The 13,704-nt window shown below is 55.6% G+C and overlaps 1 protein-coding gene across 1 annotated transcript in view; it reads left to right on the top strand.

The window, feature by feature from the left end:
• COL13A1 (collagen type XIII alpha 1 chain) overlaps window positions 1–13,704 on the top strand; it is an 83,052-nt gene that overhangs the window by 37,202 nt on the left and 32,146 nt on the right. Inside the window, exons 16-21 of the mRNA XM_064488101.1 lie at window positions 7,797–7,841; window positions 8,740–8,772; window positions 9,381–9,407; window positions 10,008–10,070; window positions 11,897–11,950; window positions 12,779–12,865. Of these exons, the coding sequence (XP_064344171.1) occupies window positions 7,797–7,841; window positions 8,740–8,772; window positions 9,381–9,407; window positions 10,008–10,070; window positions 11,897–11,950; window positions 12,779–12,865 (309 nt within the window). The remainder of the gene's footprint in view (window positions 1–7,796; window positions 7,842–8,739; window positions 8,773–9,380; window positions 9,408–10,007; window positions 10,071–11,896; window positions 11,951–12,778; window positions 12,866–13,704) is intronic.

The following is a 13,704-nucleotide window of genomic DNA, read 5'->3' as shown; positions in this document are numbered from 1 at the left end:
CTGTGCCGGCTCTCACTCTGCTAGGACCCTTGTCCTGTTACCACTGAAGCCACAGCCTCCTGGTCCAACAGAGTCCAGAGGGCATGCACTGGGGGCTGATGGCAGCAGCAAAGAGTCTGCCCCCAAGGACTTAGGAGTCATTCCTCAAGGCTGAGTGACACTCAGGAGGCTACAAGTGCCTGCCCCGGCCCCACTGGGTGTAGTGGGCATGTTGGCCCCAGGGACCACCACGCCCAGGCAGAAGTTTGCTTCCTGTCAGAACTCTGACATGAAGAGTCTGGTGCCCAAGGACAAGGGTAACAATGCTTCCCATCCCTGGTTTACCCAAAGGCTGTTCACTCCCTCTCTCACTGGTCCTCACCATTGCCCACTAGTTTGAGCTCATTATCCCCACTGGACAGATGAGAAGCTCAGAAAGGTTAATACTTTGTTCAAGGTGCACAGCTGGTGCACCTGTCATGCTGGTGAATAGTCATGCCGGGATTGGAAGCTAGGTTTCATGAGTCCAAACCCAGAAGCCAGTCTTCTTGCGCCAGCGCAGAGGTGAATGTCTGCTCAGGGGGTCTCACCTCAGGCTAACTATGCACAGACCACCCTTGCTTGTGGTTTCTCTGGGATGTGGGGGGTCAGCCCCCAAGCTCCCTTCTTCTGTCCATCAGATCTCTTCTCTCTCCTCCCCTCTTTTCTCTGCCTGGAATGAGGCCTGGGGAGGAGGCACCAACATGAAGGGCAGCTTGATCACATGCTGGGAGGATGAGTTTGCTCTCACCCACCACCCCAGGGAGGAGGGAGTGCCAGCGGGTGGGGACACCGAGCTGGGACAGAGGCCGCAGGATGCCCCTTGTGTTCAGGGTGTGAGGGGACCCGCATGGTAACTGATAGACCCTCCACATCTGCTTCTATTGCTCTGTCCTGGTGACTTGACACACATGCAGGGAAGCCTTTCTTTCAATAAGAGGTGAAATTTAACTCTCAGCAAAGACATTTCTCGTCCTGTGAAGTTTGTTGATGATTAGTTCCATCCGCCACCCACCCCCAACCCCAGCAGCTGGTCCCTGCCTGGCATTCTCTCAAAGGCCAGCCAGGCCAGCAGGAAAGGGTCTCCACCAGCTCCTTGAGATCACAGCCCAGTGTGGCCAGCAGGCCTCATGCTACCCCAGCCCCACTCACGTTCAGCCCTGCTGCCTAGACACTGTGAGTATTGTTGTGCACCCATGTGGTACCTATTTGATCCAAATTTATGACACCCATCCACTTTAAATATGTTGTAAGACGCAAAGTGTGTTTAAAACATTACAACCCTGGCTCTCTTTCAAGAGGATTGACGAATATTGTCAGACTTTGTGGATCACAAAACCTGGTGAGATCTTATCTCTAAGCACATGGGAGCTGGTCTGTCCGTCTTGGCAGTGGGGTGTGCATTTGATGCATATAGCGGTCTGGGTGTTAAGCCTTGGGGTTTGCATGAAGGACTGGAGCTGAGCACACATTTCCCTCCAGCAGGCTGCGGGCTGTGCGTTTTCAGACCAGAGGAGGAAGGATGTGATAGACCAGCTTGGAACTGCAGGTGCTCCTCTGGAGGCTGCAGGGCTCCCAGAAAGAAGGACTCCCAGGGGAGGAGATCCAACGGCCCCATGGTCAGATAGCGGGAGCACTAGAGTGAGGGCGTGAGGAACGGAAGCTCGCCCACCCGGCCCATCTCTGCCCTGATTCTCTAGCCGTGCCAGCCCATCTCCTCACCCCTCCTCCATCCTACAAAAGGGCAGGATCATTCTGACCTGCCAGGTAGAGCAAGGCATCCTGTTGGTGGACATACTTCTGTAGAATGGTAACTAGTATTAGTATATCTGCCTTACTGGACCTCTTCATGCCAGGCTGTGTAGGGGCACTTTGCTGGCATCATCTCACTGGATCCTTATAACCACCCTAGGAGGTAGGTTTTATTCTTATTCCCAGTTTACAGATGAGCAAACCCACGTTCACAGAGGTGAATCCCCTAAGGGCCACCGCTACAAAGCAGTGGAGCGAGGTCCGTCTGGCCCGAAAGCCTTGTACGGAATGGCTTTACTACCTGGTCTTAGGAGCCTGGAGGGGCTCGTGATTTCCAGTAGTTTCCTCCCCGCTCCTCCTTCTGCTCCACTAGAAGGAAAGAAGGAGGGAGTTGGGCTGTTTTCCTTCTTGTGAGAAAAAGATTGTGGCTGGATTCAGGCCCTCCTCCAAGCCTCCCAGACTCTGCGAGCAGGACACAGAGCGTCTAAGGCAGAGAAGTTGGGGTATTCGGTGCATTTTAGTCAAAGAACCAAGGAAGGGGAGTACTTTGCCTATTGGCACTGAGTCCACCTGAATGCTTCCCCAGGGAGCTGGCCTGGTCCTGGGACCTCCAGTAAAGCCAGGAGAAGGCAGCTGTCTCAGGCCCGCCCCACTGCAGCGGAGAAACCTCCCTGCACCCCTCTGGCTCCTGAGGACCTGGGCAACCCCAGGCTCCGTGAGATGGAAGCCGTAGACGTAGGAGCCTTCTGGAGTAGGGACAGCACTTTCTTTCAAAGCCATGAATTCCCAGCGGGGGCATCCAGACCATTTCAATTAAAGCAGATCAGGGAGCTGAGAGAGGGGCCCCAGATCTGAGGCCTCGTGGGGGCTGACGGGACTCTCACTCTGCCGGCCTCCAGCCCCCCAGCCTGTGCTCTCTGGGCCCTGTTTCTCCTGCACTCCAAAGTCCACAGATTAATTAGAGCTGACTTTTCTTTTTGGAACTAACTACAAAATCAACCCATCTCAAATCGAGATTACAAGCCAGCCGCCCTTCCAAAGCCCTGGCCTTCGATGGGGCGCCTGACCCCGGTAATTCCCCGGCTCACTTCCTGCCGGCCCTAATTACCGGAGGACCTGGCGTTTCTGCGGCCCCAGCCCCCTCCAGGCAGGAGCTGGCTAGGGCAGAGCTGCCTTTCTCCTGGAAGGGAGTCCTGCGAACTCTTTAGGGGAGAGAAAAACATTAGCCCTCCTCACCCTGCTTTTCCAGCCCCAGAAAGGGCCCTGGTCCAGACTTAAGGCCTGAGTCACCTACTGGCCTCCCCCCAGCCCTCCACGCCCCACACTTCTCCCCTGCAGAGAACAAAGAGTCTGTGTGGTGCTGCTTGGGCCCAGGGCCCTCCCACCCCAGAGCTGGGCCACAGCGGGACCCTCACGTTAGGAAGGTTTTCCCCTCCCCATGCTTCTCTGGCCTAACCTTGCTCAGCCAGAGCTGACCTGGAAGCCCCCACCTCCTTCCAGACTACATCTTCTTGCCAAGTCCCTGCCCTGCTTGTTCAACAAACAGTAAATCACCAATTAAGAGAACGGAGCACGACCAGTTTGTGCTCCAAGGAGCTTGGCTCCAACCTGTCATCTGGGTAAAAGATGGTCCTCCCACCTGGAAGCGGGACCAGGATAGAGAACCTACTGCAGCTGGCACGCGCTCGTGCAGGGGCAGCTGGAGTCAGTGGCATCCAGCTGGGGGCTGGGACGGCCTTCAGGGTCATTCGGGGTAGTCCTCTCTCTATCCACCCATGCTCACCCAGCTCTATCTTAGCCGCAAAGACTGAAATCTGCCTCTTCCAGGCCAGCAATCCAGCGTCATCAGGTCTGGGCACCAAGGTTGAAGAGCCATCATCCCAGGTGGTCGGCCAGGCCGGCCTGGGGGTCTCAGGCCTGGTCCCACAGCAGCTGCCACCATCTGTGCACATGGGGTAAGACCCTTCGTAATGCTCAGAGTGCCCACTTCCCCAGCTGTAGGATGGCCCAGGTTGGGTGGCTGACAGCCCCCTAGGGGAGCCTCCTGGCTCCCCACTGGGAGGACAGGAGAAGGCAGAAGTAGAGGGGATACATTGGGGCCCTCAGAATTTGGCAGACTATCAGAGCTCCCTCCCCAACTAAGACATTAGTGTGTTAGTGGATCTAAATTCAGCACAATTCCAAACTTAAACCTTCTAAATAGGAGAACTTTTAAGAAGGGAAATGGGAAAGAAGGAGCCTCTAGATGTGCTCGCGCAAAGACAAGCCACGAGGAAACGCTCTGCGAACACAAGTGTGTCTTTGTCCTCCCTTCACCAGTGGCTGCCAGAAACCCCCCCACCCCCGCACCCCTGCAAACGAGCGCCCTTGCCCACTGCCCTGAGTCCTTGATAATGACTCTCAGCCCTCTCTCCCCTCCCCCACCATCCACAATCATCGTCTTCTGGTGCAGGACGAGCCCAGTTCCCGGTGCAGAGGTCAGGCTGGGGCAATCCCATGGAGACAAGCCCTGGAGAAGGAGACTGATGAGAGTGGAGTGAGCCCACAGGGTGGGGTCAGCCGGGGGCACCCCTGCTTCCTGCCCAGCCCAGACGTGGGGGTGAGGGAGGCCCCCAGATGGGGATCAAGGGAGTCTGGGTCACTTGCAGAATTAAGAGATCTGACCCAGAGGGGAGGGGAGTGGCAGAGGTCAGCCACCCTAACGAGGAGGGCTGCCTCCTCAGAGGCTCCAAGGGGCCCGGATTTCCTTGGAGTGTGTGGTTGTGTCTTTGCATACAAACTAACACGGGCTGAGGACAACCCTGATTAGTCCAGAAACCCTCACTCCTGAGGTTCTGCTCTCCACAGCTCATGTGGAGACTGGGGACAGAAGCCCAGAGATGGAGTGTGGACAGACCTCAGCTGCTTCCTTTGCTGAAGCATCGCAAGGTTGTCCCTCGGAGCAGGAGGAGGGGAGAGCAGAGACCCACTGAGCCCCTCCTAGAGCTGCAGTTTTACCCAGAGCTAACACTCCCTCTCAGGTGGAGCCCTCTTTTGGAGCTGCCAACACACCCAGTGTCACCTCCTCAGCTTTGGCCTCTCCCACCTAAGGGCCTCTCAGGAGCAGGGGTGGGTAGGAGGTGTCTAGTCTAATTGCACTTTGCAGATAAGGAACCTGGACCCAGAGAGGGAAAGTGACTTATCCAGGGTCACACAGACAGCCTTTCCTGACTCCCAGGCCATCTCCCTCAGTGGAGGTGGTAAGGTGAGGGTGGGTGCGTTGGAGGAAAGCTGAGGGGAAGATGGGAAGAGGAAGAATGAGACAAACGGGAGATCCCTGAATAGTCAGGGATGCCCAAGCTGACCTCCCACCTGTACCCACCCCCCAGGGGACTCTGTCTGATGTCCCTGGGGCTGAGTCAATCCTGGGAATGTTTGGAATTGTTTGGAATGTTAGCAGGAGACCTGGTCCTCCAAAGGAAAGAGTAACGGGGACCTCAGAGGGCGCTCCTGAGGAGGGGTCTTTGAGAACCTTAGAGCTACAGTCGCCAGACTTCTGACAAGGTCCTCTGGCGCCCTCTGCTGGCCATAGAGCAGAACTGTGCTTGCAGGCAGGGCCCGGCTCAGCCCCTTTCTGGTGCCTGTGATTAGACAGCCCTAGGCTGAGCAGTGAACCTTCGCGGGGTGTCTGTTATTTCCTTCAATTGGTGTTGGATCGTTTTCCGTGGACGAGTCTTTCACCTCCTTGGTTAGGTGGACTCCTAGGTATTGGATGACTTTGGGCGCTATTTTAATAGGGGATCTTTTCATGACTTTCTATGCGACTGAGTTTTGGACGCTCGTCTTCACCCCTATGGAGAACAGACCTGAGGCTCCTCCAGAAGAGAGAGCTTGCCCTGCTTTCGGCCTGCAGAGAGTGGGTAATGGAAGCGATGGAACACCAGCCTTTCTGTAGCTTGAGGCTGGCTGAGAGAAGGGTACCTGGGTTTTGGCAGACAAAAAACCTGTGTCTGAATCCCTGCTCTGCATGACCTTGGCAATCATACCCAGCCTTTCTGAGCCACAGTTCGCTCACCTGTGAAACAGGAATAACATCCACTCCCACACTGATCGTAGGGGATTCTTTTTAGGGATTGAATAAAGGAAGGATATAAAGGCTTAACTCAGTACCAGACACGTAACAGGTGCGGTAAATGGCTGTCCCTTTCTCTGCTCTGTCCCACCAGAGACATTTTCCAGAATTTAGTGCCTGGGGCAGACCTGGGGCACCAGCTTGTCTGCTGTGGTCACTTCTGAGTCCAGCTTCAACACCCCTGCCTGTGGCTCAGGGGTCCTGGTGGGCCGGGGTGAGGGAGGGCTCCTGAGTTTGAAGCTAAAGTTTCTGGGCCTTTTGCAGAATTCGGAGACTTGGCTCAAAGAGGATGGAGGTGAAGCCGTCCCAGGCAGACATGAATCTGTGAATGCAGGTTACAAATACACAGTGGTCCCTGCTGTACTGAGGAACCAGCACTGGGTCATGGGGCAGAGCGAAAGGCTTCATAGCGGAGATGGTGTTGGACCTGGTCCCCAAGGATGAATAAGGTTTTGAGTTAAGGAAATAGCAGAAAGGCATACAATGGTGAAAATGGGTGGTGTTTTCAGAGAAACGGAGAGCAGATGTTGGGATGTCAGGTGAGGAGGCCAAAAAGGAGTGGGAGTGGAAGGCCATGATCAGGAGCCTGGCCCCTCTTCCATGGTCAATGCTGGGCAGTGGCAGGCTCGGCCAAGTGGGGGAGTGATATTGTCCAGTCTTTGTATTGGGAAGCTTACCTGGATGCCAGTGTGGAGCCCTGATCATGGAGGGGAGAGGTTAGAAGTAGCTCCAGCCTCAGCCAGGAGCAGGGTGGGCCAGGACTTCCTGTAAGATGGCAGGGAAGGGATGAGGACAGCAGAAAAGATGCAGGCAGGTGGGGCCAGGCTCCGCCTCTGCCCGTGGGACTTGCAGCATGGTCTGCAGCCCACAGGGCCTGGGCTGCTCCCACCTGCACTGCCCAATATGCTGGGTTCTGGCTGGGGCTTCTTTGGGGGCTCAACTCGTGGAGACAAGAGCTGCCTTATTCCTCCCCTGCACCCCTCCCTCTCTGACACAACAGGTTAGTCTTGACTCACCTACTCTTGGCCCCCATTTGTCACTTGCTGTCGTCTCCAATCCCATCTCCCCCTGGTGTGTCCTTCCAAGGAGGGAAGAGTATGTTCCCTTTCCTTCCTGAGCTCCAGCCCCTCCCAAGATTTGGCATTTTCATCAGGAAGTAAAAGAGATTACAGAAAAAGATAGGACACTGCCGAGATGGTAAAGCAAACCTCATGCACAGTATCCTAGAGAAGCAACCACTTGCCTGCCTCTGGATGGATGAGGTTAGGGGTGTGGTGGAGAGAAATGAGTGGGCTTGGGGGCTCTAGGCTGTGTCCTACCTCCATCCACAGTTCCCCAACACCCAAAGCACAGGCTGACCCTTGGCCATGTGAGGCCAAGGCCCACGTGTCCTTAGGAAGAGTTAGACCCAAGGAACCTGGGAGGAAAAGGACCCCAGACAAAGAGGATAGGCTGGAGCCCCGTCCAGCTCAGCCAGCAGTGCCACTCATACAAACCTGCTGGAGTGAAAACAGGGCAGGAAACACTAGACGGGAAGGGAGGGGGGCTATGCAGGAGGTAAGTGGCCAGGTGGGCAGCTCAGGCCCACAGCCCTGGCCGGGGCCCTGTATGGCGATAAACCTTGAGCAAGTCCCCGCCCCCAGACTCAGGCTCCACTGGCTAGTTTCTCTCCCTGGCTCTTTCCTGCTCTGTGATCTGTAACTTGGCTGTGTTCAGGTTCACCTAGCTGAGAGAAGGGGCCCACAGTGGCTGCCGGTGACCACAGGGTCCTCAAGGCCCATCGTGGGCTGGACAGTCATCCCAGGCTTCCAGAGCTACCACTATCTGGACGTCCTTGCAGGCCAAGCTTCCAGAGCCAAGACTTGGGCCCTGAGTCTGGTCATCTTCTCATCGTTTCTCTTGTTTCTTCCTTCAGGGAGAACGGGGCATGCCAGGGATGCCGGGCAAACAGGGCGCAAAGGTATTGCCTCCCACCACAGCCCTGGCACCTCCCACCCCGCACGGCAGCCCAGCCCTCTCTCCCACAGCTCCTCCCCGCATCCCACTGTGAAGATGGGTGCACGTTTCCTCCCCGGCCCCCTCCCCATGCTACACGGCCTGTCCTTCCAGGCAGGGGTGCTCCTTCTTGGCCCATGAGCCGTCACTCACATGCCCTCCAGTGCCCTCCTGACATGGCCAGGCCTCCTCCGGGGCGTCTGTGGGTCATAAAAGGCCTCTCAGGTAGCCCCAGCTCTGGCTGCAGTCCTGAGACCCATGTGGGAGTCAGGAGCTGCTAAATACCACTTTCACTTGGGATTTACTAACTGGTGCACTTGGCAGCCTATTTACTTCAAAGCTGGTAGTCTTGGGCTGATGAGGAAATGGGGTTCACTCCCAACACCCCCCCCAGCCGCCCCAGGCACTGGGGCTCAGAGCCAGAGCGCTCTGTGAGGAGAGTTCCAGCTGCACACCCACGGCCACTGTACTTGCTGGAATCAGTATCTGCTGTTCCCCCCCACGGCTCTCCCTTCCTGCCCCTTCCCCTCCGTCTCCTCCTCCTCCTTTCCCATCCCAGGTAGCCCTCTCCTCACTCCACCCCGGGGCGTCCCTGCCTAGCCCACCACGGGCTGCCTGCCAGAGTGTCCTCTGAGTCCCCCCAGGAGGGTCTCAGGGCTGAGCAGGTGTGTGGGAAGCCCAGGGAGCCAGCAGCACTGCACAGAGCCTCTTCCTCAGGCCCCTTCTCACTGTGCCGACCTCAGCAACCCCTTCCCTGGGGGGCCGGGGCGGCAGGGAGACACCTTCACATCTTACATCTCACCACCTTTTCCGCGCTTCCCCCTGGTTGAGAAGGTTCCCCTGCCTTTTCTTCTCTCTGCCAGGGGGCTCCTGGAATCGCTGTGGCTGGGATGAAGGTCAGTGGACCTTGTAACTTGACACCTGAGGGGCAGGATGGGAGGGATGGAGAGAGGACAGAGTCGGGGCTTCAGGGCTCAGTGTGTGGCCTCTGGACCAAAGAGGGAGCAGAGAGGATTCGGAAACAGTCTCTTAAAGAAATATTTACGCCAGAGGCATAACTGGAACAACAGATGTTTAACTAAGCCTTGCAAGTAAGTAGCCAAGGTTTAGCAGCCTCAACTAGAAATCTCACCTGCCAATGTGAAGGGACCGCTTTCCTTCCCACTCCAAGATCCAGCCACTACATTCCGATGGGCGGGGACACCGGGGAAGCATAAATTCTCGGTGTGGATCTCCCTGCAGGTCCATTGACAAGGGCTCTGTGTCCAGAGCAAATGCCCCTTCCTTCCTCTCCCTCCTCCTAGGCTGCTTCACACCTGCCACCCCTCTCACCTGGGGAAAGAATAAGGAACATCCAGGAGGGGCCCAGGTCCTAAAAGAGGAAGACTGGGGGCTAGCCCCTGAGGCTTCCCCTGCCCCCAGAGTGCTTTCACCCTTTGCTTCTGCACTTGCTCTCTCTTTCCATCTCCCATTTCTTTACCGGAGTCTTCTTTTTCCCACACAGGGCGAGCCGGGGACCCCAGGAGCCAAGGTACTGATGCAGAAGAAACGTTCTGGGCTGCGTGGAGCATCAGGCGTGGGGTGGAGGTGGGAGGGGCTGCTGTCGTTTTGCTCTTGGTCCCCCTGAGGCTGGCCTGGGGCTAGGGACCTGACTGAGCAGAGGAGAGCCTGCCAGGGAGGGGCTTGCTTGTCAGGAATGCTCTGAAAATGTCTCCCCCCTTGCCTGGATCCCGGCCTGGACAGCTGTCTAGTTTGCATTCACACCCGCTCCAGCGGGCAGTGGCTATTGTCCCCTGCACCTGCAGGGCTGTCTCTCTTATCTAGGACCATAAGAGACATAACATGAGAAACAGTTTCCGTGGTCAAATACGTTTGAGAAATAACAGGGTTAAAAAATATTACACAGGTTTCTTTACTGCAGGCCTTCCCAGCCTTTAATATGCTGAATATACATTGGGAAACTAAAAAAGTAGTATCTTGTGCAGCATTTTCAAACTTTCCCACCAGGGCATTCTTTTTTTAAGAGGAGCATCTTATGGGACAAGTATTCTGGTCTATGATGACTGTCCCTCGTACCCCTCCCCCCTCCCCCTCATCCTCTTATCAGTGACTTTCTCTTCTTACCCCCAAGGGAGACCCAGGAGCGACAGGGAAGCCGGGGCCCCCAGGTTTGCCGGGAAAGAGGGGGCAGAGGGTAGGATACTGTGTCTTTGAATGTGTGCCCCTTCATCCTGGCCTCGGCTAGTCCCCAGCTCCCTGCCCCACCCCATGGCTGGTGTGCTGCTTACAGTGTGCTGTGGGTGCATGTGTCCCCGGAACGAGGGGAGTGCCGGGATGACTGGGCAAAGCTTCAGAAATTCACACTCGAGAGCACATCCTTTCTCCTTGAAAGCTGTTGGGTACCCAGGAGGAAAGCCCAGCATAAGGAAGGAAGGAAGGCCCTCCCTCCCCCTCACCCCCATCCCCCAGGACCTCTGTGGAGCAGCACCGCATCCTCCACCCACACCCGGCCTGTTTCAGGGGAGGCCCCAGCTGAAGACAGCACAGCACAGGCAAAGCAGGGCCAGCTGGGGCCTCAGGACTCCCATCCTCTCATCAATTGAGCCTTATCTAGCCCTCCTCCCATTCCTTGGCCAGCTGCATTTCTCCATTCATCTTCTACCCACGGGCAGGTGGCAAGGGGATGACACCCAAAGATTTGGTGTGGCATCTTTTGTGGCCCCAGCTGAAAAGTTCATTGAAACAGCTGAGCAAATTACAATCCCAGGGCCCTCGGTTTATACCATTACATATGAGAAGCACCAGCCATCAGGCTGTGGAGAGTGGAACTTCTGCTAACCTGGTGGGGTGGTACTGGGGGGCCTCCTGATACGGGACACTCTGTGAATCACAGTGAAGTCTTTGTGGCTAGACGACAGAGCATCAGGAGACCTGGGTGCTGAACCTGGCTGTGCTACTGACACAGTGAGAGGTCTTCCACAGTCACGGAGCCCCTTCATCGGCTCAGTGAGAGTGGGGCTCTGGGAGTCATGCCCTGGGGGAGAAAGGTGTTCTTCTGTGGTAGAAGCAGCTGGTGCAGGAGGAGTGTTAGTGCACCAGGGCTGCCCTAACAAAGGACCACAAGCTGTGTGGCTTCAACCACAGAAATGTATTGTCCCACAGTTCTGAGGCCAGAAGTCTGAGATCAAGGTGCGGACAGGGTCAGTTCCTTCTGCGAGCCATGGGGGATAATCTGTTCTGTGCCTCTCTCCCAGTTTCTGGTAGTTTGGTGGCATCCTTGGTGTTCCTTGGCTTGTGGAAGCATCACCCCAATCTCTGCCTTCATCTTACATGATTTTCTTCCCATATGCATGTCTGTGTCCAAATTTCCCCTGTTTGTAAGGACATCAATTATATTGGATTAGGGGCCCATCCTACTCCAGGATGACCTCATAACTTAACTAATTACATGTCCAATGACGTCAGGACTTCAACATATGAATTTTTGTGGGACGCAGTTCAACCTATAATAGGAGGCAAACTTTTCAAAATATTCCTCCAAAGGAGAAGTTCTGGTTCTGTGGTTTTTGCCCTTCTAGAGGCAGGGAAGAGGTGGGCAGAAAGCTTTCCCTGGAGACCAGGGGCCTCTGATTGGTAGACATTACAAACATGAAAAAGAGCCGAGCAGTTTAAAAAGAAAAAAAAATGGCCTTTTCCAAATACTGGCATTCAGAACTGTTCACCTCTCTCCAGGAGACCCCCAAAAGGGTCTAAATGCTCTTGGCTCCTCTCCCTGCATGAGTGCCGAGGCTTTGGCCCACATGGGCCAGGAGGACAGTGATGCCTGTATGAAGTGTCCCAAGGAAGCACTCAGGTCCCCAGTGGGGCCCAACAGGAAGTAGAGTCCTTCAGAGAACAGCCCAGGTAGGGCAGGGAGGCAGGAGAGACGAAGGGCAAAGCCCAACGCTGGAGGGCTAGTGCCTTCACCGACATCCTGGAGCTGCAGGTCCTAACCCCACACCGTCTACATTTCCTCTGCAGGGTGAGAAGGGGGCTGCCGGTCCCCCTGGGCTTCTCGGCCTCCTGGGGCAGAAGGTGCGTATCAGTCAGCTCTGAATGGTGGGTTCTGTGTAAAAGCCCTGGTGTCCGTCCCCACCCACATTTCCGGTCCCCCTAAATTCACAGAGGCCCCAGCACTGGAGGTGGCCCTCCCCAATTAGGGGAAAGTAGCTGGAACAGTCAGATTCTGATTCGGGGGACAGAGGCATGGGGTACCACATGGGAGGCCCTGATTGGCAAAAAAAAAAATGCCCAAATTCAAAGAATTTGGTAACTGTGACCTGGCCTGATTTCTCTGCACCAGATCTGAAGGTGTGCCCCACACTACGTGTGTTCTGTAAGATATTCCATTAAAAACAAACAAACAAACAAAACTTAAGGTCGAATAAATTTGGGGAGAGCTGTGTAAGGCAGAGCACCTTGGCCTGTCTAAGAGACCCGTGGCGCCTTCGGTGAAGGAACCTGTGAAGCTTCGTTTCGCTTTACCTTTCCTATGTTGTTTGGCCGCCAGGCCCCTTTCTCACATGTTGAATATTCCCAGCCCGCTGAAGGAATGCCCCACAGAGCACACTTTGAGAACCACTGCTCTAGATCCCAGTTCCGATGGGTGTCTTGTTCCAACTCTACACCCGTTCCCCTTCACTAACCAGCTCTGTTCTCTCCTCAAACCCCACAGCCAGACTTCTGAAGGCCTCAGGTCCCCAGCCATCCTGGAGCCTGCAGTCCCTTCATGTCCCCCAACACTCAGCATAGACTGAGGACAGTCTGCTGCCTTCACTCCTTTTGAACTGTGAGGGGAGGAAAGACAGGGCTCGACCACCTCCCTCCAGAGCTAGTCATGGTAACTCTACCTTCCACCCCCAGGGAGAAAAAGGTGATGCTGGCAACTCCATTGGAGGAGGCCGAGGGGAGCCCGGTCCCCCAGGGCTCCCTGGGCCCCCAGGGCCAAAGGTGAGTCTTTCCCTGGGATCAGTGCTCAGGGCAGATGTTTGCCTTCATCCTTAGCCCATTTCAGGTGTTCTGTGTCCTGGGCACCTTGCCTGCTCTCCTGCTCCAATTGTATGGTTTTTCCGGTGGATTCTGGAAAGGTCATCTGGATCATGTATCTGCTTCCAGCCAGTGATTATTCGACCATCCAGGAGAGATGTCCTCTCTGGGGCAGACGGATGGTCCCCCTGATTCAAATGGCTGTGATGTAACTGTGTCGGGGACCAATGGCTGCAAAGCCTTAGGACAACGAGAAAGGCCCCTGGCCCGGGCTCTGAATCAGTCGCGGGTCAGTGATCCGCTGAGCCCGGCTGTTGTGGCAGACTGCGGGGAGGCAGGGTTGCAGCAGTGGGGCAGCTGCAAATGGGACTGCCCACACTTTCCCTGCGCAGGGCAGGAGCCACAGTGGTGAGATTTGAGTTCTCCGAAGCAGATGCCTCTTGCATTGCTTGGTTTATTTTAGTAGCTTAGGGAAATAAGGAGGGTCTCTTTCTTAGCTTAAAAGGAAAGGATTAGTTACTCTGCATGATTTGAGGCAAGATCTTCATTCATTCTACCGACTTTTATCAAGGGCCTGCTATGGGCTGGCCTCTGTGTGGGCTCTGAGGCTGCAGGGAAGTAAACCCACAATTCCAGGAATATAGTGTAGGGAGCCCCAAGGAACCCCACAGATAGGCAGATGAAGTAGCAGGAAGGGTCTCGGGCTCACCTCCACATGCTCATGTGACTGTGGTGGGAACAGAGCTTCGTTGGCAGGAGCACCAGCTTTGCCAAAGACAGCCCTGCCACCTGGGCTCTGGGAC

Source organism: Camelus dromedarius, chromosome 8 (genome assembly GCF_036321535.1).
Source record: "Camelus dromedarius isolate mCamDro1 chromosome 8, mCamDro1.pat, whole genome shotgun sequence".
NCBI lineage: Eukaryota > Metazoa > Chordata > Mammalia > Artiodactyla > Camelidae > Camelus > Camelus dromedarius.
The sequence above is the reverse complement of the archived record's forward strand: the minus strand, read 5'-3'. Positions and strand labels throughout refer to the sequence as shown.